This window comes from Molothrus aeneus, chromosome 6, assembly GCF_037042795.1.
Source record: "Molothrus aeneus isolate 106 chromosome 6, BPBGC_Maene_1.0, whole genome shotgun sequence".
NCBI classification, from domain to species: Eukaryota; Metazoa; Chordata; class Aves; order Passeriformes; family Icteridae; genus Molothrus; species Molothrus aeneus.
This window is the reverse complement of record NC_089651.1, coordinates 53,508,001-53,531,133: the sequence shown is the minus strand read 5'-3', so window position 1 is coordinate 53,531,133 and position 23,133 is coordinate 53,508,001. Positions and strand designations below refer to the sequence as shown.

Sequence of the window (23,133 nt, the reverse complement as noted above, 5' to 3'; positions counted from 1 at the left end):
GAATAATTAGATTCTTTAATCCAAATTCACAGGCATTAAAATATGATGGAATATCCTGACTCCAGTAAAAGACAACTACGCTTATTTTAACTCTTCAGATGTTCAATTACATTACTCAGAGATTGTATATTTTGTTAAGAAAATCTGCTCTCAAAAAGCATATCATGTGCAATGTTTTATATCATGCCTAAATTGACACAGCTTTCCCAAACATGCAGGAGGATGACGAGAGGAAAGATAATGGGTGTGATTCACCACTGTGCTTCTCTGATTTATTATCTTAAATGGTTCTAATCCTGCAAAGCCCAGCAACATCACAAATAATTTAGAAACCTGAAAACCAGTGAGTGCTATGTTTGGAAGATTAATTTTTCAAACCAAAGCAGGTGGATACAAGGGAAAGGAGTCGTAACTATACAGTTATTTCCCCACTTCAAAGGCAGCAGTCCCACAGCAGCAAATGCAACCCTGTCAGCAAACCAGTTTGAAAAGATCAACATCAAACAAGGTGAGAATTTTAGAAGAGGGACTCAATGCAGTTTGTCTTCTGCTCAGTGCTGCTCTGGGTTGCTAGGTTAGATACTTATTTTCTTCTAACCAGTTTTGATTCCTCCTCGCTGTCCTGTCACTGCTCAAATCTTCCTTGCAGCTTGTGCACTGAGGGCAGGTAAAAACACCACAAACACCACACCCCGCCCAGCTGCACAGCCACTGCTGTCACCGGCCACCAGCACGGAAATGGCACGTTAATGGTGACAGCTTCGATTTATTGGGGGTCTGGATTCTTCTCCCAAGGGAGTGGTATTTTCTTTTTTGTCAGAGAGCCCATTAACCTCTTCCCAAGTGCATGCCCATTCTCCTCCTTGCTGCCCTTCTCCTGCCTGATCTTTTACACCATTTCCTGTCTTCCCCCGCTGTTCGCGTGACAAGAAAACCCAACTTTGCTATAAAGCTTATTACAGCTTTAAAACAAAATATGCCAATATTTACTTAGCTGCAAGCATAGCCCACAGAAGGGTCCTACAACTATCTCACATATTTTCCCTTAGTAATATAAAGTTTGTTCAGGTTCCTTATACAAAAAACCCACCTGGAAACAGGTGTAAAGTGTGGAGCACTAGGCAAGGTACAGTTCATGCCCCACCAAGGGACAAAGCCAGCTGCATTCTTCTTAAATCTGAAGAATGCAAGAATAAACTTTTTTTTTTAAATGTAAGGGTGAACTGGGAGTTTCTTCACAGCCATCCATGAATATAAGCTGTGCTTTTTGCCCTGGCTTTCTCGTTCTGCCAGTGACCTACTGAGAAGCTCCATTTTCTGCTAAATCCTCTGGTAACACAACCACTGAGTAATGTCTGGCAATTTGCTTACGTGACAGAGTCAGATGTTAATCAAAGCTTTCCTCCTTCTGTGACAGATCACAGTGAGGAAAAAAGCTTAAAACTGATTTAATTTCTTAATACGCTTCTGTCTGCTGTCTTTAATATTTGGCTTTGATTTCAAATACTTAGTGATTCTCTGCATTTCTTGGTAATGAATAAAATACTTTTTTTTTTAAAGCAGAACATAATTAAGCTTGAAGAAATTAAATATGACATTCAAATGAGAAAGAGCTTTGGATGAATATGTAGATTTGGGCTGCACACATGCTTAAAAAAATCAGTGCATTCCCTGCAAAGAATATCTTAAAGATACTCATTTTAACCATGGGGACCTCTTATGACCAGGTATCCTTTTTCTTGCATCTCTTAGCTGTTGTTCCAGGTGAGGACATGAACGCTCATGTCCTGTCTTCAGAGTTTGTGACCTTACAAACACAAAACTGATTCTCATCAAGGAACAAACTGAAGTAAAAGAAAAAAGAACTAAAAAAAAAAAATCCAGCATGGATCTCCCTTCCCAGGCACAAAACAGTCCACAAGCCAGAGTGTAAGGGTGTTATTTCAGCAAACAGAAACTCCAGTTTTAATGTGAAAAAGGCATTTATATGTGGCCAGGAAACCATGTCACAACCCAAAAGCTAGATGTGCTAAGACCTGTACAAACACAGTGAATGCTGTTTTATGAAAAGTAAGATTGGAATACTTTATTCATGTGGAAAAAAAACCCGTTTCTAGTGTTGCTGGGGCCCAGGAAATCACAGATGCAGTTTCCACAAGCAGCCTATGAAGTCTTTGTCTTCCTAAGTATCTTACCCTGCACCAAATACACTGAACATTAAAATATAAGCATATTTTTGCCTAGAGACTTTATTCCCAAGGCAAATCAGCCCTTTTAACAAGCCAAAGTTTCAACCACAGCTCCTCTTACAAAAGGAGGATGTAAACAGTTGAAGATCCTCAGAAGACTTGGTCAAAGAGAGGCCAATGATTTCCAAAAATTAAATATATGTGTGTCTGTGTGATTGTCAATATATTAACTGCATTTATTCCAGTAGAGAACAAGAACAAAATCTGCCAGGCTCTGCATAATGTGAGTAACACACTGGCCTTGCTATGAAGTTCAGATTTCAAGTGGCTGAGGAGTTTCAGTACGGCAAAAAAACCCCAGCAAATACAATGAATGGGGACTACAGCATGACACTACAGCCATGACTCTTCTTTCATCTCCAGGTGCTTCTTGAGAGAGAATTAGCTGAACAGAGATGAAGGAGAGACAAGTGAATGCTGCTGCAAAAGAGTCAAGGCAGGGATGATCTTCTTCCTTAGCAAGTTCAAGGCTGGATGGTGCAAGGGGCAGGAGACAGGAGTGGGAGGGTTGAAGCAAAGAAGCCTGAGAGCCCATTTACTGAACAAAACCCCCCAAAGTGGGATATCCTAGTATCTGTGGTTCCTGGATAAGGCATTTCTGCCATTATCTGTGTCATCTCTCACTCATCCTTAAGGATTTCCACCTCTTCCTTTCCCCTCCTGCTGAGAGGACTGCATGGCTTGAGGGTGGAGGACTCAGCATGGAGACTTTAATCCATTAAGGTCCCAATGGCAGAAGAGTCAAAAAAGAAGGAGCAATGGGAACGTCTCCTGAGGTTATTGCCAAAGCTGGGGGAGCAGCCTGGCCATGCCCTGTACCCTTCTGAGAACCTGCTCAACCTATTTACAAATGCCAGAGATCAATGATGGATCTCTCTCCCCCACAAAATCATTGTGAGATATTCTTTTTCTTGTGTTTCAACAACAACAGAATAAGAAACAAAAGTGCTTTGTGCACAAAAATTTCCATCGGCTCTGTCCATCAGTTAAAAAATTCAAGAGAATCAATTTTGAATACAGGAAACATGGGTAGGGAATAAGCAACGTACTAATGGGGTTTTAAAATGTTTTAGCTAGCACAGAGCTGCTAAAGCTATAAAATTCTGATTCACTCAAGGCAAAGACAGATTCATGAGAAGCAATTAGGGCCTGATCCAACATACAATGATGTCATTTGCAGTCTTGCTGCTGACTTCAAGAATCTTTGAATTAAGTCAATGACACTCACTTCAGAATAAAAACAGAACTGAGTTTTGCTGACCAGTGACAAAAGCATCACTGAGAGAAAATATTTTGGGTCTTCTTTTGTACTATTAGGCACTGATTTCTTTCTCTCAGTTTCAAGGAAGGTATTTTATTTTCTGGCTTCCCCAGTGAAAGGGAAAAATCTTTGCATTTTCTTATGACATACAAATTAACACTGAAATAAATCCAAAAGTAGATTAAGCTAAAATCATACCCACAATATGAAATACAGTAACAAAAGCTGTGCTGCATCCCATCTAAATACTTTGGAAAGGATGCATCTGTCCTTGCTTAGGTAACTAAACAAGAAAAGAGATGTCTGAGCTTCTCCCTGTACCTTTCTTATCCATTCCCACTGATTATTTCAGATACCTATCTTTGAATGAAACAAATCATCCTCTGCAGGCCACCATTCCTCTGTGTTGATTTAAACCCTCAGCACAGAGACAATCCCCTAACTTACACACAGTGCTCTTGGGGCAGTCATTTCCCAACCTCCAGTGTACAGACAGACTGTGACACTCAGGCATTTGACATTTCAAATCATTGTACCATGTTCTTTTAAAAAAGCAGAACTTGGAAAGTCAAGCTTTTTCTGAGGTCAGATTGCAACTTATAGTAAACATAATTTATTTAATGGTATAAAACATCTTAAAGACCAATGAAAAGGAAACAATACAATTACCATTGTGATTACATTCTGCAAGGGATTCCCAGTGCATAAATTTTACTTTAGTGCCATTCACAGGCATACGCTTTTCAATATTGTCTCAAAATATGTTCAGCTCAGAATTAAAAAAGGAGTTGGAATGCAAGTACAAAGCCCTGAGTTTTGTTGTTTTAAGTACCATCTGCTTGACAGTGTATTACATTTAATCAACATTGCTAATTACAACAAACATCCAAACAAAACTAACATATTTTTGTTATAAGACACCAGAACAGAAAAAAAAAAAGATTGTTGTGGGCTATTGCTGAAAGAAGAATGTCAAACTGTTTTAACTGTTTCTACCAACCATGGAAAAACTTTTATTTGGACACATAGGCCATACTACTGCATAAAAAATACCTTTTCTTAATCTAGATCTGAGAGAAAAAGACTTGTTACTTCAGCTTTTGCTCCAAGGAAACCTATAGAATAGCAGACTTGTGGTGAAGATGGCCATTGAGGACTGGACAAAGCCCAACAAAGGTTTCCCTGGGTTTTTGGTCAAGTGACTTTTTGGGTTTTGGTTCCAGGTCCCCAGAGAGAGAATCGGGGCATCCCCATCCCATCCTAGCTCTCCGGCGGCAGTAGAAAGCCACAGCCATGACCAGGGGACCAACTCCACCCCTCAGCAACCAGCACCTTGGCAAAGACTGAATAACATTTCCCAGCTGTCTGAAGACCCACGGGCAGTTATGGAAAGCAGGAAAAGAGGAACTACCTTATGAAGAAGGAAGCAGCAGCCGAGGTACCTGCCGAGACCCCGGCCGGAGCCACCGCGCTCTGGGGCGCTGCCGTGCCCACGGGGTCGGAGCTGGGCTGCCCTGGGCTGAGCTGAGCACTGGGAACATCTCGGCCACTTTCTGCTGCTGCTTCTCCCTGATAAAAATAAAAACATATGTACAGGTTAGTACACTTTAATCCATGGCCATGACAGGGAAAAATTTCACACAGCACTTCCAAAGCGACTCTTTGCAAGGGTGAAGGTGAAGATCAGCAGCAGGTGAGGAGTGATACAGGTGCACAAGTGTACTACAGGAGGTTCAGCAACAGAGAAAGTAAAAACCATGACCACAGAGGAGGAGCAGAAAAACACAGAGAACCTTTGTGAGGAGTAATGCACAGTTAAACAGTTTGACAGGCATGAAGAAATGGAAAACGATAAGCAGAACCCTTTTGTTTTACAGTGCTATTTGGGAGCTAGCAGAACTGTTTATCTGGTTCAGTTATGACTGTCAAGAATTATTTCTCAGCGGCACATCACCTACAAGACCTATCTGTTTAAGAGGAACTAACCAAACAGTCACACTTGTAATATGTTTCCACATGAATAACCCCAAGAACTAAATAAAAGAAAATTGATTTTTTTAGAAAAATATATACAGCCCTCTTTTTCAGTATTATTTTTCTTAGCAACACAAGTGTACAGCACTTTTCTCCTGCAAACTATTCCAGTGGAAGAACAGGAGAGACTGGAGATGCATCTTCTCCACCATAGAGGATTTGCAGTGTCTGAGACACAGTTTGGAAGGAGGTAATTGTTTTGAGATTTTGCCAAAATTTCAGACATCTGTATTGTGAAATTGTGTCAGGTTTATATCTTTATGTTTAGGCCTCCAACTCTTTCAAGTACTGAGTTCAATTAAGCCCCATCAGTCAAATGCTCATTGACAGTGCTGGGAAGGCTCCTTTTCGGAAGAACCTGCTCTCTGTCTGCAAGTCCTGAAGATTTAATTAAAGATGACACCACAATAAATATTTGTCAAAAGAGTTAATTGCTTCATGTATGATAATATATGATGTTTCTGTCATCTGAAATACTACTTTGACATTTCCAGCTAATTAGCTAAAATAGATTCCAGGAAAGGAGACAGCCTTGTAATGAAGCGCAAGCACAATTAGGTACTTCCTAGGATGCCACCAAATTTTAAATTTTGAGCTGCCATAGATCATGTTTTACAACTATAGATATGCAGACATGGCAATAGGGCAGTCACATACACACCCTCAATTTTCTCATACACTGACAATACAAATAGAGATTTTCTCATGAGAACTGAGGCAACCCAGTTATTAGGTACCAAGGAAAAAAACTTTTCCAACCAAGTAGTGCTCAACTGGTGCATGTCTGGAGTTTCATCTGGACTCATTCCTATAGGCTGAGTGCTGTATTGCCAGTTCCCAACAAAGTCAACAAGAAAAAAGTGCACCCAGCTCTTTTGAAGGTCTGTTCTTTTGAGATTAGTACTATTATCAGTATTATGGAGTGGCTGAGTAATGCTTTAGCATAGAGTGCCACACAAAAAAAGTACTTTTATAGAGCTGACCAAAGAGATCTGAGGCTGAGACACAAAATTCATTCATGCAGATTAACTTAATCCTAGTGAAGCTACTCATGCTAGAAGCCAACCTGGAAACTTTGAACAGCCCTCTGCAAAACCCTTCACTTTGTAATACAGGAATCTCACAAGATCAGATTTCTCTGTGATGAAAACAGAAAGACCAAGCACTGCTAGAGATCAAGACAGGCACAAAAGAAATTATGTGGAAGGAAAAATTATTTTAAAAAGGGAGTTTGTCTGTCCATCCTATCCATGATCTACTGGCAATGACAGCCAGGAACAGAGAAGCTTGGAAAAGGATCAGATCCACTCATGTGGTTAATTGCTTATAACTAAGTGATGGAGTAATGAACCTTGAGGGGGTCAATAAAGAAGGTATTTGATCATTAATGCACTGAAGCAACAAATGTGTGGTCTTGACCCGTACCAGTCACAGAAAGAATATGGCACGTGGAACAACATGCAGGTGGGTAAAATCCAGCGTGACATCTGAAATTCAGAGTTACGTGAACTGACACCAAGTGCTGACAGCAAGACGAGCTTATATGGATTCAGCAATTTGCAAACTAAAAAAATCTACACCACAACCTCTGGAGGCAGCACATGGAGCCCAGAGAGTGGCACAGCAGGGACTGCCAAGCTCAGCAGCAGTGGCATGGTGGCCAGCAAGAGGAGGACCCAAACTGCAACCCCTGCAGGATAACATCTGTGTCTGAAAAGTCAGGGAGACAACCATAACCCTCTGCCACAGAAGGTGCTGTCTCAGATTCAAAATTACAGGCTCAAGTCAAATTCCCAAGACAAATTTTTTCATTCACTTTGAACAGGGGCTATACTAGACAAGAGACCTTGATATAAAGAAAATTGGGTTCAAGTAACATTTTGAAAAAAAGACAGGAACAGCAACATGTTTCTAACCAATCACACTAACTAATGTATAATCTAAATGATGGCATGATCTAAATCCAAATATGAAATCTTTAGAGTTAGCACAAAACTTCATTGCATTTTACAGCAAAGTGTAACAGACTTGTAGGAACTGACTGGAATCTGTTAATAGATCAATTCCTGTAAAAGCTATTCACATTTAAAAATATAAGCCATGTGTAACACACATTCCTTTTACACCACTTTTTATTTCTATGAGAAGTTAAAAGCCTACATTTCTAAGAGACTGATGATTATGGACATATCAGGCATGTAACTTGAAATAGCCAAATCAAACCTGATATTTCAGATGGCAGATGGTTAATATGCTTTCCAAATCAATGTATCTAAGTTGGATAAATTGCTATTCCCACATTAAACACATTTGAAAACTCAAACTGTAATTTCTTTTTCTGTAAGTTTTATTCTCAGTTTTGTGTGAACATAAAAAGAGGATGAGGGGAAGCCAATAAGATGGCATTGATTCTTGTAAAGGAACAAGAAGTGAAGGTATACAAGATAAAATCATCAGGAGACTACTGCAGAAGACAACCCATTTAATATTTATGGTTTTCAACTACCCAATTAATATTAAACTCAGAGGTAACATCAGTTTTGCTGCAGGATGAGAAGCTGAAAAACATCAAAAGTTCTTCCAAGTTTAGGATTCGTTTCAAGGACTGTTTGCACCATCCAAAGGTGACAGGATTTTCCAGCACAGCCACATGCAGCTCTCCCTTAGAAGTTACATCTCTCAGGTGATGAGGAAGGCTCAGGTATGAGGAAATTTGTCAGGTCCAGGTCATTTACCCTGAGGCAAGAAAACTAAAGGCAAGTAATGGGACCCTCCTGGGCCTGGACACTCCAGTGTGCTTCACCACAAAAAAAAGAAAGGCGCATTTTTTTTTAAACTAAATGCACCTCCCTCATCTCAACAAATATTTTTCTGAGGACTGTGTGTGGAAAACAGAATTTTTTAGAGGAATTTGAGCAACTTTGGCTTTCCCAAGTATTCAAGTCAGCACAGAGAGAAGGCTCCAGACGGCAGCTGAGAGGGAACTGTGCTTCTCCATTTAATGAATTTTCATAAATCATTGATGATCAAATGCAGAAAGTACAACCTTGTCACTATAAAATGTTACTGACTGCACTGAATATTTAAAATGTCATAGGGCTCCACATCTAAGAGCGATGTTTGTTTCAATTTTCTAAGAAAATATTTGCTGGACAAAAGCCATTGGAAAAAAACAAAAACCCTTTGGAAAGATGCTAAACCTCAAAGGAAGGATTTCCAAAACTGCTCTATAGGACCCCTTCCCTCTACTCTCTCCAAAGCCACATGAAAACTGGCACCAGTAAGAGCACAGCAAGGATGACATTTGAAAATGTCACACCAGGCATTTTGCACGTGCAGGAACGAGCAACGTCTTGGTGCTTCATGTCACTGCTGTGCCATGGACAGGAGGGCTTTGGGACCAGGTCCCAGGACCCATCCTGAGGACGTGGGGGCAAGTCAGCCACATTGCATGCCCAGCTGGCAGCATCCACACACACAGCAGAAGCTGGCAGGGCCACAAGAAGCAGTTACAGCAGGAGTTGTTCCCAGCTGGGAGGGCCAAAGGCTGGGGGCAAGGGCAGGATAGATGGAGGTGACCTGACATCCTCAGGCTGTGGAGGTGGAAGTGTCCTGGGCAGAACAGGGCACCCCCTGTCCCATTCCTGATTCCCAGCACACGAGCTCACTGTTGTGACTAGATGGCAGGAAACATCTGCCCAGGCTTAAGCAAGTCAGACTAGTCCAAAATTACACTATAAAGAAGTTGGCCCTAGATGAAATTTCCAGATCCACAGGACTTTGTCTGGCCATTACCATCCAAAGGACAATTACAATTCTAACAAGCTCTTTACATATTTGAAGTCCAGAGCCAGAAACTAAGCCATACTGTTTCCAGTTTTCTGAATATTTCCATTCTCTGGACATTGACCTTTGTTCAGAGAATGTCCAGGAATCCAAAAAAGCCAAACGAGGTCTCTGAAATGCATGCAAAATATGTGTCTGGTGACAGGAAATAAAAACACGGGACTATAAAAACCTATAAAAATAGATCAGTCCCAGGATAATACTGTCATGGCTGAAGAAAACCAGAAGGTTGGATAGAGCTGCAAAAGAGTATTGAGAACAGAATCACTAATGAGGGAATGAAGAAAATTACAAGAGCCTCTATGAATCTGACACACATCTGTTGATCAGAATCACAACTGAATGCAATTTATTTTAATTCAAAAAATTGGTCCCATAATGAAAGCACTTAACAGGGTAGTGCAGGTGAAGCACTAAGTGCCCTGGGACAGCCTGAGTCTGTACTGGTGATTTTTTTCCCCCTAACTAATTTTTTCTAACTTTTTTTACCCCTTTCTGACTAGCAGGCAGACAGAGGATTTTGAGAATTTGCTCTAACTTTCTATTTTCCCCTTTCTGACTAGAACGTCACAGTCAATTAAACTGTAAAAACTGCTTCATGCAACGATTTTGCAAAATATTAAACCTACTGTTTATATATGATAAAACAATAATTTTCCACCTAAATGATTCATGCAAAAAAAGGCTCTTATGACCTACTAGCACTGACTGGAACAAATGTGACGTAAATCTGGAGCTGGATAATGCTCACATTATAAACCCTTCTTTCCCATAAGCGTGGGCAAGTCCTGCATGCATCTCCTGTGAGAAAAGTCTCCTCCTGACTGACGAGCACCCCATAAAGTTAACAGGGCAGCATATGCCAGGCTGAACTGAAACGTGTTCTGGATAAACTTTTTACTGCCACTTGGCATTGTTTCTGCCAGGGCTCATTATAAAATAAGCAGAGCATTTTATAACTACAATATACTGCTGTAGTCATTTATAACCTGCAGCTGGGATGTGGCAACAGGAATGCCTAAACCTGTAGTTTCAGACTTTTATATGCATCTCGTGTTCAAAGTAAATCAACTGCAGAGCATGATGTCCCTTCTCTCAAAGAAGGTTTTTCAGCTACAAGAGTTGCTAATGCCTGGCTTATGATCAATCTCTGAAGATGAGGCAGAAGGAGAAAAATTAAAGAGAAGTAGAATTAAATAGAAAGAGGAGGCCCATCTGCTGTCACAGACTGGAAAGTAATATAGGCAATCCAAAGGAAACCTCAGAGCACTTGCTTTTTGAAATGATTAAAGCAGGTTTAAGGTTTGGATCTTTACCACCAAAAATCAGTAGCAGTCTGTGCTCCATGCAGAAAGGACCTCAACCTTTTGGGCAGGGCACACACCCAGCTACATCCAGCATGGGCGTCCTTGGTGGTACCAGGATGGAGAATCAGCAGCTTCTCCCTTCTGACAAATGGCTTTTGATTTCAATCTGACCCAGCTCTCTCCTAAACCATGCTACTTGGTCCTTGAAAAATGGATTAGGGTTCTGGGCGGGCCTCAATCTACAAAATGAAACGTAATTCTTTCTTTCCTTCCTTCAGATTGAGAATGTGGGCAATCCCTGCAGGCAGGGCTCTGGTAGTGCAAAGATGTCAGGAGGCAGTGACAGACCAATTTCTTCACATTGCAGCCATTCAGGATACCCATACCAAAGACACAGCAAGAAATGCTCTTTTTTCTTTCCCTTTTCACAGCAACCTGACCACCAGTCACATGAACAACATCCTCCTATCTGCACATGTAAACCCACTGCCTGCAAAGTCAGGAGGGCATGAAATGAGCTACCAACAAGGACATGGATCCTGCTGCATATTAACACTCTCAAATCAGGACTTTTCACGTGCAGTGCATTTAAAACAGCCAGGCTAGAGGGAACTGTTTCTTCTAATGCCTCTAGGCAAGCATCAGAAAGTGCTGCCCAGAGCCCTCCCTGTTGACTTCTATTACAATAGCTACAGCCTCCAAAGCCAAAAAATCTAGCTGTGTACTTCCCGAGTATTATTTCAAATGGACAGATATACAGTTAAAATCCCTGCTTTTTGTCAAAGGTTGACAAGAGCAAGCAAAAGAATTCATTAACAGGTTCATAATAATGCAAATTTCTGTCATTTTATGATTGGGTTTCCTACAACAAGACAAAGGCTTTTCCATTAGGACTGACTTCCATGGGCCAGATGTGTTTCTAACAGCCACTAAACACAGGAGACATGCAGAGCTTTGAAATGGGAGAACTTGTTTCACCTTCCTGACTCCACAACAGCATTTCTCAATGATCTGGGCAACTCAACAAAAATGTCACCATATCTTGATCACTCTCTATTCAGCAAAAGAAATTACCATGTTCCCAATTTCATTAAAATCACTGTATTGTTATAATGATTGACATACAATGTCATCAAATAAAGCAAAGGTGGACGGAGATTGTCATACGTAATTTCTATCTCAATCACAGTTGAGCTGCTTATATTTTAGATGTAGCTGCTTTAAAAAGAACATCCCTTGGGATCAATTTGCCTGACAGCTACCACATGGAAGGCACCCACTGACTTGCAGCTCTCTTGAAGAGGTACAAGCCCTCATTATCTGAAGGGAAAACTGGCTCTTAATTACACCCATATTTAGAGACCAAGGCTCAGTTACAGGCAAGCTCATGAAGCAGCATTAAGTTTGCAAAGACAAGGACAGCTGTGATCATTGGGATCATTGTTGAAGGACACCAAGGTCCCAAATTAGGGATAGAGCTGTGCAGATGACACTCTCCATGTGGCTGTTTCTGCTGACCCCACTGTTTGCTCCCAGTGTTGGGGCCATGTAACCCAGACATGATTCACCACGACTAGAGCGAAATCTGCAAGCCTGCAGATGTCCCAGAGCTCTTTCAAGTAACAAAATGCCAATAAGAAGGAATTCCAGAAGAAATTCCCAAGTGTGACTGTGCAAAGCAGCTGTCCCAAGAGGAGAGATAAAAGAGGCTGGGAGCCTTCTCTTGCTTGGAGAAGGGAAGATTGAGGACAGCCTGACTGAGGTTTACAAAGTCTTGGAGGTACTGAATAAATGGAATGAAAGCAAATACTCTGTACTGGGGTAGTGAACCCATGGAACCTGCTGGCATACAGAAGGCTGTGGAGCTAGAGGGTGTTTCAGGGTCAGAGAGGGTTTGGATAAATTCCTGAACAGCAGGTCCCTAAACAGATCAGACAGGTATGTGTCCCTGTGAATTCTCCAACTGGGCATGCTGGGGAGTGTGAGCAGACTGCAGAAAGCAGCCAGGCTCCACAGCTCTCCCTAAATACCATTTCCAGCTTCACTGCTGGAGACAGCCCTGGGCTAGACAGGCTGCAGCTGAGACCCAGCAGGATATTACTAATGTTCTTATCATTCCCATTCAATCTTTTCAAGAGAATCTTAGCATAACTAGCAACAGGAGGTTGTGCTATTCCCACATCCCCTATCAGTACTTCAGAGTCATAGGGAGAGGCTGACAGGCCTCAAGGGGATGTCCATACAGCACCTTGCATTAACAACCTAAACCTAGACCTTTCTCAAGGCATCTAAAGGGCCACTCTCCCCTTCTTTATCCTTCCACTGCCACCTGACACCTAAAACAGCCTTGTACAACTTCTTCACCTTGTACAACTTCATCACCTTCTTTTTTAAGAAACACAAGAGACAGTTCTGAATGGCAGATCCATTATCTAACAACACCAAAAACCACAGCAACAGACTCATGCCTATAGCACCTTTCAAATTCTTCCTTTGCATAAGGTATCACAAAAGAACAAACTCATCCATATTTGAAATAGAAGCAGCCATGCAAATTCAGAGGAGTTAACTCAGTTGTCTCTTTTCCAGGCTAACAGGCCCAGCTCCCTCAGTCTTGTCTCTTAAAAGAGATGCTCCAGTCCCCTCACCATCTTCACAGCCCCTCCATGGGACCCTCTCCAGGAGCACTGTGTCTTTCTGGAACAGAGGAGCCCAGAACTGGACACAGCACTCCAGATGTGGTCTCACCCAGGGCTGAGCAGAGGTCTCCCCCCTTGATCTGCTGGCAATGCTCCTCCTGATGCAGTCCTCAATACCATTGGCCTTCTTGTTCACAAGGGCAGTGCTGGCTCGTGGTTAGCTTGTTGTCTACCAGGACTCCCAGAGCTGTTTTCTGTGGGTCAGCCTCCAGTCTGTACTGGTACATGGGGTTAAACCTCCCCAGCTGCAGAACCCTGCACTTGCTTTGGTTGAGTTTCATTATGTTCCTCTCTATCCACATTTCCAGCCTGTCCAGGTCTTGCTGGATGGCACAGCTGGCACTTTGTGGTAGCAGCCATTCCTCCTCAGCAAGCTTCCCAAGGCTGAGCACTGTCCCTCCATCCAGGGCATTGATGAATATGATGAAATAAACTGGAATCAGCACAGATCCCTGGGGAACACCACTGGCTCCAGGGTTCCAGGTACTCTGCATCACTGATTACAACCAAGGCCCAGCACAGCACCTCTCCTCATTGGCTCTTCTGTCATTTGGAGAAGAAAATTACCATTAACACATTCCAGGAACCTCCTACATTGCTGATGCCCTGCTGTGTTGTCCCTCACAAGGACCAGGACTTCTGAACATGAGGTTGTTCCTGCCTGTCTTTGGAGGACCTCACCCACTCAGTCTTCCTGGATGGGCAGCTCACTCTCTATAACGTCACTGTGAAATTATCTCATCGTAGTTTTAAAGTTCTATTTATAAGTCTAGTAATCCCATCATTGATTACAGTGACTGTATTCAAATTATAAATCCATTAGCTGCTCAACAATGAAATAAAATCAATAATGCACGTAAATGGGAAAAAAGGAATTTAAATGCATACATTAATGTCACTTGAAGTAGTGCTATTTTATGCACCATCTCTAACAAAACTGTGTCACATCATTAGCAATAATGTGAAAAATCTTTTTCAATTAACAGAGCTGATTTGATGCTATGTTCACTAAAGTGGCAATCCATTCCATTAAACACACACATATGAAATGCCTGAAATATCTATGAACTCTATCCATACATCATAAATTCTCTCCTAAGTGCTGAAACACAAAAATAGATACATCATTTTCTATTTATGCTTTTCAAACCTCCTGTCAGAAGCTGCCAGGCAGGGCCCTTCAGTGACTCTAGCTGCAAGTAACAAAGAGCACCAATTTTTGCCCCACGCTCAGCCACAAAACAACAGGAGATGCTTTCACCAATGCTTGTACTGTGCACATCTCTCAACCATCTGAAGGCCCACACCCTCAACATGCCATCATTCCAGTAAACAGCCTGCTGAGAAAAGGTCAAATTCAAAGCACTTTCCAAAACCAAAAAAATAGATGATGTTCAAATACTATTCTACACAAGCAGGACAACTGGGCAATCCTACCTGCATTCATCTGTACAAATCAGCTCCTTTCATGTACTATAGAGACACCACTGCAAGACTTTCCCCTCCACCCCCCCTGCACACAACTAAGGTCTGAGCTCAGCCGGAATTTATTTGGTTTCTCTGCTGCATTAACTTCTGAAGCCAGAGGGCATTATTCATCTGCAGCCCACCCTTAACCCATGTAGCCCATGCAACAGTAGCCTTGTAAAAGCTGTTCAAGCTGTTCTTTCTCAAATCTTGGATGACACCACTTCCGAGCTTCGGCCAAAAAGCATGAACCTTCCCTGCATGGCAACTTCTAGTGCTGGGGTGGCATGGGATGCACTGATTATCAGTTCACCAGAGAATTTATAGTGGAGCAAATTTAGAGCATAAATGGACTAGAATGAGGCAAGAGAAGCTGAAGGGAGCAAAGTAAACAGAAAAGGCCAAAGAAACAAGTTGAAAGGCAAGAGTAGAAAATTTAAGTATTTGGGGTATTTAGTGTAGCTTATGATACATTTGCCAGATGAGAGAATGCACTGTGGGCCAAAGGTAAATCCAGTGGATTATCATTTCCACATAATCTCTAAAATCTGCTTGTCTTAAATCTATCTCTGAAGAGTTACAGGTGAAGTCTGGGCAAACATTCCTTATTATTGCCTGCTGACTTCAGTTGTCAACTGAGGCAAGTATGGACTTGTTTCCTCATGAGAGTTGTAATAACAACTGCTTCACCTGGAGGGGTGAAAGATCAAAAGAACTGCTTTCAGGTGGTAATGTGAGCCACAAGAGGGTCTGAGTCCTCAAATAGCTACCCTGTCCCACAACTGTAAAACCAACACTATGGTGGAAGTGTCAAACACAATAAAAAGAAATGCAATCCACACCCTCACCCAAGAAAGGTTATTGGCTACAAGGTGGAAATGAGCCTTTCTGTTAACTCTTAGTATTTTTCCTGTATCACTCTGATACCTGGAAATACGTTAAAAAGTAACCTCATTTTCACCTTATCACTCTACACTGGGGACAATCTAGAATGGGAGAGCACAAAGGTCCCAATAACTACACAAAGCAGAGGGTTATGCTTCCCGCTGCACGTTTAAGGCTGAATTCCCAACCCACTGTTCCCAAGGCAGTCTGCTCCCTGGCTGCTGGGGCAGGGTCTCACTGGCAGTGGCAGTGTTGTAATCCCACATCACACCCCTCCCTCCTCTGCATGTGCCAAGGCAGCAAAGCCCAAGGCAAGGCATGACTGCCCAGCTAACATGCAGCAGCCACAGCAAAGGTCTTTTCCATGGGAACATAAATTGGGTTAGTATGAGAAAGCATTTAGTAACCTGGACCGAAAGGTTTCCTTCTGCTGCTGAGACTTGTTATGGAGAGTGACCAACACTAACTTTGAAAGTCAGTATTTTTTGCCACCCCCTTTTCCTTTATTTATTTACTTCCTCTACAAAAGCAGTGACACCAACACTACTGGAGCTAAAGAGAAAACAGAAGAGCCTCTGTGCAGTCCCTGCCTCACCATCTGTCTAACATTGACTTCTTGAGGATCAAGATGTTATACGTGGAGTCCGAGGAATGTCCCAAAGCTCAAAGACATCCATATGTCTCACGGACAAGATTTATGGTCAATGCACTGTATTTTAATTGTTTCATTACAAAATATATTTCCCACATTGTATTAATAAAAGGTCACTGAGAAAGCTATCAAGTAGGGTTTTAAAAATTAATTTAAAAATCCATTTGGCATGACATTTATCAAAGTAAAAAAAGTAAATGCTGGAAAGTAAATCTTGTCATTGTTCTGTTTTCCACAGTCAGCTTTTTATTGCATCTTTTAAACAAAATGTAAGTCACCCTTGCTATAAACAAACAAAGAGGCTTTAAGGAAAGTCAACAGAGGCTGAACTACTCTCAGACAAAACCATCTGGTTTAGATTAGGGTAAGCAGAAGACTTACTCAAACTACAGGGAAGTTTGAATTGTGACTAAAATAACTCGGAGGTTTTTCACATAAGACAAATAAACACAACTTCTTTAACTTCAGAGTCTGTGCACCCATTTACATGTGCTGTGCTGTGGGTGAATCCTCCCTCTCTGAACTTCACAGACCCAAGCAATAAGCTCATACCTAAATTTAAATTTGTGAATACTCTCAGGAACATACATTTGATAATTTTACAATTTTGCATATATAGGCTTTAGAAGTTTTACTTAAGGCTCTTCAAATTTTTTATTGCTCCAACTTTTTCAATTTTTTAATGGTGCGTTTTTAATATATTTTTAAATCCACTTACAAATTGTTAAGTGTTCAAGGAGCCACAAGGCTTTGCCTTATAACCAGTGCCAACTGTACATATTCAAGTAAGAAATACAGTATGACGAGGATCTCATTTTGTGTAAGATGAAAGAAAATGCAATTTGCAAATAAGCCCTATTTCACTGAGAAGTCTTTATAGCACATGGCATGGCTACTTTAGCACTTTTATGCAGCATATAACACTGCATAATAATAACACACTCAATTTAAAATGTACAGTAAGACCTCTTTCTTTCTACAATACCCAATAAATGCAGATATTTCTAATAAGCGTACAAGGTATTTTCAGTGGTTTTAATGTTCTACCTCTCAGCCAGATTTCAACAACAGTTGAAGCCCAACAACAGTTTGGGCTTTCTGGGAAGCCCAAACTCCCCTCAGTCCTCTCCTTTTGCATTAAACTGGGTGTCAGTGCTTAGCACTGCTAATGGGTTTTTTTGATTTGAGTAGTAACCTTACAGTCGCTTGTCAGGTCAAGAACTAAAAACATCAATACAAACTATTTATTAATTACAGTTGTCAGGCGTCCAGCACAAATCAGCTGCTTTACCCAGAGTTACACCAGCTCCCTCCCCTCCACTGTGTTCACTGTCTGCTCAGACAACTTATCACTGCTACTGGTGATTATTTTTTGTAATTTTTCACAACGGGCCACTTGGGTAAAGCAGCTGATTACATCTTCACCTTTTGCACCTTGGTTGCAATCCTAGTCTTCCCCTCCCTGAACCTTCCTCCAGATCCTTAATTACTGTTCCTCTTTACAGCTCCCAAAGCCCATGGTTATTATTTTCATTTGAGCAGCACCCACACTACGCTTCAAACACACGTTCCTGTTCAAAAAATTTATAATCTATATAATGGATTTTTCACACTTGAACTCCAAACACATATTAAAAATTTACGATGTCCTGCACTTCTGACCCCCAACGTTCAGCCCAGAAGTGTTTTCACAACTGTAAGTGACATAACAAGGTAATACATGCGAGTTTGGGGAGGGAGATGAGAGGAGCAGAAATAAAATCTTTTTTTTTCTCTCCACAGACAATTTCCCTACTGCCACTATTAGAACTAACCATGAATAAAAAATACAGATCCTGGAGAAATGTGTGCGGCTGCAAGGTCCCCTGAGGTTTGGCAGATGTACACTGGGGTGTATTTTCACACCTAGAAGGCACTGGGGACACAGTAGGCTGCATCCAAAACAGGATTCACTCCACATGACCTACCTGGGCTCCACCAGCACCACCTGGAAGCCACAGGAGCCCTTGGTGGACAAGGCAGGCCAAGAGAGACATCCAAGAAGAGAAGGACAAAGCATCTCTTTGAAGTGCCTGTTGGTCTTCCACAGCCCCAAAGGAAGCCTCAGTAATTATGTTATAATAAATACCTGGGGTTTTGACAATTAAAAATACTTGAGATGAACTCAAGCCTTTACTTTTGTCTTCCCAGATTTGCAAAATTAATCATGCCCACTTCATATGCAGCAGTGAATTAAATCACAGGGAGGACGGGCATTGGGTAGAAGCCTCCCACCAGGGAGTTCAGCACCTGTTGTTTCAAGTACCCTTTGGTAAGGAAAAAAGGTGTAAGTAAATACAGATTCCCATGGAGTATTTACAGGGTGGTCAAAATTACTGGTGTCCCAACCAAGAGTGGAAACTCCCCGAGAAAAGAGCCATCTTTTACTTCTGCATTTGTGCAGTATGTTGCCTAAATGGGGGCTGAAGTCTTCAAAATCCAGTCACACTTAATAAATAGTACATTCAGTGCTGTTCTTTCTACTGCAGTAGTCCTGCTCCAGAATTTCTCTAGCCAGACCAGCTTTGCCCCACAAGACAGGAAGTATTACTAAAGACAGACATCACTAAAAGTATAAGAACAGTTCTCTTCTGGGTTAATCTGAAACCCAAACTCTGTCTCTAACTTCAGAAAAGAAAAGACAAAATTATCTCTCTAACCAGTTAAAAAAAAAAAAAAGTAAATAAACCAAATAAACTTTTCTAATAGGGAAGGAAGTTCAGATGTGAGAATTAATAGAACTGGGAAAATCCCAGTCTTTGAAAAATTGCGAAATTATGTAAGAGAAGCGTTGGACAAGAATGTCCTGCAGTGGATACTATCCTAGACAAGGGCCAGACTAGCTGTTTCCTGAAATCTCTCCAGTCCTGTTTCCTTCAACACCTGTGATTTCTCAGGGGAAGAGCGTAGGGGAAGCACTTTCTGCCTCACCCACCCAAACAACTTCATCAGACACCAGGCTCTTAACAATACACAAGGCAGTGGAAGAATTCCGACAGACACAAGAAGCACCATCTGGAAAGAGATGCACTCACAGTCTTCAGTAACTACATTTGGGTTTAAATGGATAAAATAAATAAAGAGAGAGGAGAGATAAAACAACTGAAGACTAGCTTCTCTCCAAAAACTGCTTATAAATCTAAATGATCCTTGCAGATGACTGGATCACATCCAAGCTGCCTCCAACACTCACAGTGTTTGTCCTTTCGTTAAAGGTCACTGTTTTCCAGGCTACTGAGTTTCTTTGCACATTTCTAAATCACACTTAAGCTCTGCTGCATTATACACATTTTTCCTTCACAGGGGTTAAATGAGGCAACAGTTTTATCTTAGAATAGCATAGTGGTTAGGGAAGACCACATCTATCAGTCAGCATGGTTAAGCAGGAAGAAATCTGTAGCTGGCTGTTACTGAATTATTTAGGACAAGAATAAGGGCAGACAAAGAATGAGCAGACAAATGGAAATACTTCTGCTTTCAGAGTGCAGGCTTCTTAGCCTAGCAGCTTTCCCATTTTTCCTTCTCTATTTCTGTGATATACAATGAACTTAGAAGGCAATTTAAAGGTAACATCAGATACCATACATGGCCAAATTGATCCCTAATGCATGGAGCAGCATTTTAGAGAAAAGCTCTTATAGCAGAAGTTCCTTATAAACCATGAAGAGCTGAATGGGCCATTTTCCCTTTTTTTAGTGAGTGACCTGATGTCAGTAGAGATTCACTGGATTTAAATCCCTCAGAGGTGGAATTTATGTGAATTCACACGTTTCCTTAAGAGAGAAAAGTATGGGAGGCAGGAATCAAGTCTCCAAGCCTTTTCTGGAAGGAAGCACAAGTCAGCCTGAAAAAGTAATGTTGTTACACAGCAGCACTCAAATATTTATCTCTGATGATCTTGGAGCTCAACCAGCTGAAGCTACCAAGCAATATTAGGTAGTGTTTACATACAACAGCACATAAGGCATCATGTAAAATTTAAAGCTGCTTGGCACCAAAATATCTGATCTCACAAGATCTGTTAGGTCATCTTTAAGTGAAAACCTTTACTTCAAATTGTACACATTTCATTATTAGACACACTCCCCCATTCACTACCTGAAAACTGGTCAGGAATAAATCTCAGTCAAAACCAGCCATGTACTGTATCCTCCTTCTTAGCACAGTCCCATAGATAGGGACATCATGAATTTGCTTCTAAAGGTAATGTGCACCTCTACAAAGCTTTCCCATTTCCCACAAGAGTTCTTACAATGCGCAGAGAATACAGGGAAACAACATCAAGGCTGAAAATCCAAGTGCAGTGACATTTACAGGCATGTGGCTCTGAAGCAACCTCCTGAGCCCCTTCCTCAGCAGCAAACTGTTCTGCAACACATCTAAGCTGCAGATTAATGCTGTGCATCACAGTCCATCAACAGCAACTGCTGAACTGCACACAGTGTTAGAAGCTCTGCACTAGACTTGAGGGTCAAGTTCACCTTTGATATAATCCCATGAAACTCCCAGAGCTTCATGTGTGACAAACTTGGCCTTTTGTGTTTTTCTAAAGGAGTTACCAGGTATGTGACAGACAAATAGCATCACCTGCATACATGAAGCTAAAATAGGTGCAAAAACATCTGAGGAAAGGATTTCACCATGTGAGATAAGAAAGCAAATTCCTCATGACATCTGATAGAACATCTTCCAAAGCTCTTTAACTCTTCAGCTCTTGAAACATGGCTTAGAATACCATTAGCTGATCCCCACAAAGATAAACATGTATAGATCTCAAATTTTATCTGTATCCCTCTGTATGTCCACACACATGCAAACAAAACCAAGGCAGCTGAATTATCACTACTTACTAGACAAGCCTGAGGCAGGAAGCTGTTCACTCTGGAGATACTCCACATGCCCTCGAGGTACTGCTGAGCTTGGATGGTGACAGAGCTCAGGGCACCACTGAGGCCGCTGGGGGCCACCGTCACTTGAACGCTGGAGTTGGGAAAACCGCCCACGCCTTGAGACCATCCCAGTCCTTTCTTCTTCTCTGCCGCAGAGAAGAGATTGGGAGACTTCCCAGGCTGCCTGCCCACCTGCCCAGCAAGGAGGGGCAGGTCCCTCTGGGAAGAGACAGTGACCATCCTGGGTACCATGCTGGTCACTGCCCCGGCGCCAGGCGGGAGGTCAGGCATCTCTGGGTAGCTGGTTTGGCTGAGGGTGTGCATCATCTGAATGGCTTCCTGCTTCAGCTGATTCAAGTGAGTGGCACAGGTTTCACATCTGCTCTCTCCTTCATTCCTGTTTTTCTGTAAGTAGTCAGGCACTTGAAGCTTGTCAAAAATTAAAGCTGATAATCGTGGGTCCTAAAGAAGGGGAGAAAGGGGGAAAACATAGTCAGTTAAAGTGATGCAGAAAGATAAAAACAAGAGGAAAAAAGAAAGTTCTCTGATTTGCTCTCCACTCACGGAAGTACTTTAAATCTGTTCTGTAACTCTCAGCATTTTTCCTGCTGAATACCCTAACAGGCCCACAGTGGATTAATAAACCAAAAGTGAATTCATTTGTATTAGACCCAGCATGAAAATTATCATCAGAATTAAACAGTGGAGCTGCGGTGTTCTTGATAACTGCTCATTCTTCTAATTAACTCTCCTTTGGAGACATCTACAGCACCCGTGTTTCCCATGCTCAGGAACAATGTTAGTTGAGATGCTGAACCTACAAATATCATAACTTGATTCAAAGGCATACCACCATCAGAAACCAAGGAAAATTAGACTGAAAGTATTTTGAAAAATTAATTCATGACTTGGTAAATGTCGTGCTGCCCTTACCCTCAGAAATGATGAATCAAGGGGCATAAAAGCCAGTTTACATGGTGCTGCCCACAGGACTGTTACTTCTGATCTTTGCAACCCAGATCGTTGCAATATTGCCTTCTGCTACAGTTGCTTTAATGAGAAATAGATTTGAGCCTACAGCCATGTGTGAAGGTGTGACAATGTGCACACTAAGACGCTGATTTAAAAGCAACACCTATTTTGTTTCCACAGAGCAATTCCCCACCAGCTCTTGGCTAGTTCATTTTAAGGCTGCTAAGACATTTTAAAACCCAGCACTGTGTTTCCACTTCAGAGATAGAGTTACCTATCTCCTGCAACACACAAACGCCCTCCCATCCCAGGCCTGCTACTGAAAAGATTAGTCAAGAGATTAAATCCAGCCCTGTCGTAAATCTGCTATCGAGCCTAACACCAGGCAGTAAAACTGACCCAACTTCACACACCCTCATAGAGCTCTCTAAACAATTAAGGTTTTAATGAAATCACAGCACAGCCAAAGGTTTATTTGTATAATTATTTTAAATGAAAATATTTAATTTTCTTGTTAATAAGTAGGACACACATAGCTGGTAAATCAGCCATCCAACATATGCTGGGGATATCCCCAGATTGGCACTTGTTTTTAAAAATGTATTACTTTATGCCAAGCTGCAATTGCTCTCTAGGAAATGAATGTGCTATTAGAAAACTCATTCTGGTTTTAATTACAATGCACATCAATAAAACTCTTTAAAGAAGTCTTGGCACTGGTACTTTGGCTTTGCTCTGAATTCAGAAAGTACTAAAACACTGCTTAACTTCTGCAGCAGCAGCACAGAATTTATCTCATGTTCAGCTGTTGGACTACTCCTGCAATAGTTTCA

At 41.6% G+C, this 23,133-nt stretch overlaps 1 protein-coding gene across 1 annotated transcript in view; it reads right to left on the bottom strand.

Annotated features, from left to right (window-relative positions):
* Positions 1 to 23,133, bottom strand: part of KIF26A (kinesin family member 26A) — a 96,714-nt gene that overhangs the window by 42,075 nt on the left and 31,506 nt on the right. The window contains exons 3-4 of the mRNA XM_066552517.1: positions 21,290 to 21,790; positions 4,922 to 5,079 (exon numbers count right to left, since the gene is read on the bottom strand). Coding sequence (XP_066408614.1) covers positions 4,922 to 5,079; positions 21,290 to 21,790 — 659 coding nt within the window. The remainder of the gene's footprint in view (positions 1 to 4,921; positions 5,080 to 21,289; positions 21,791 to 23,133) is intronic.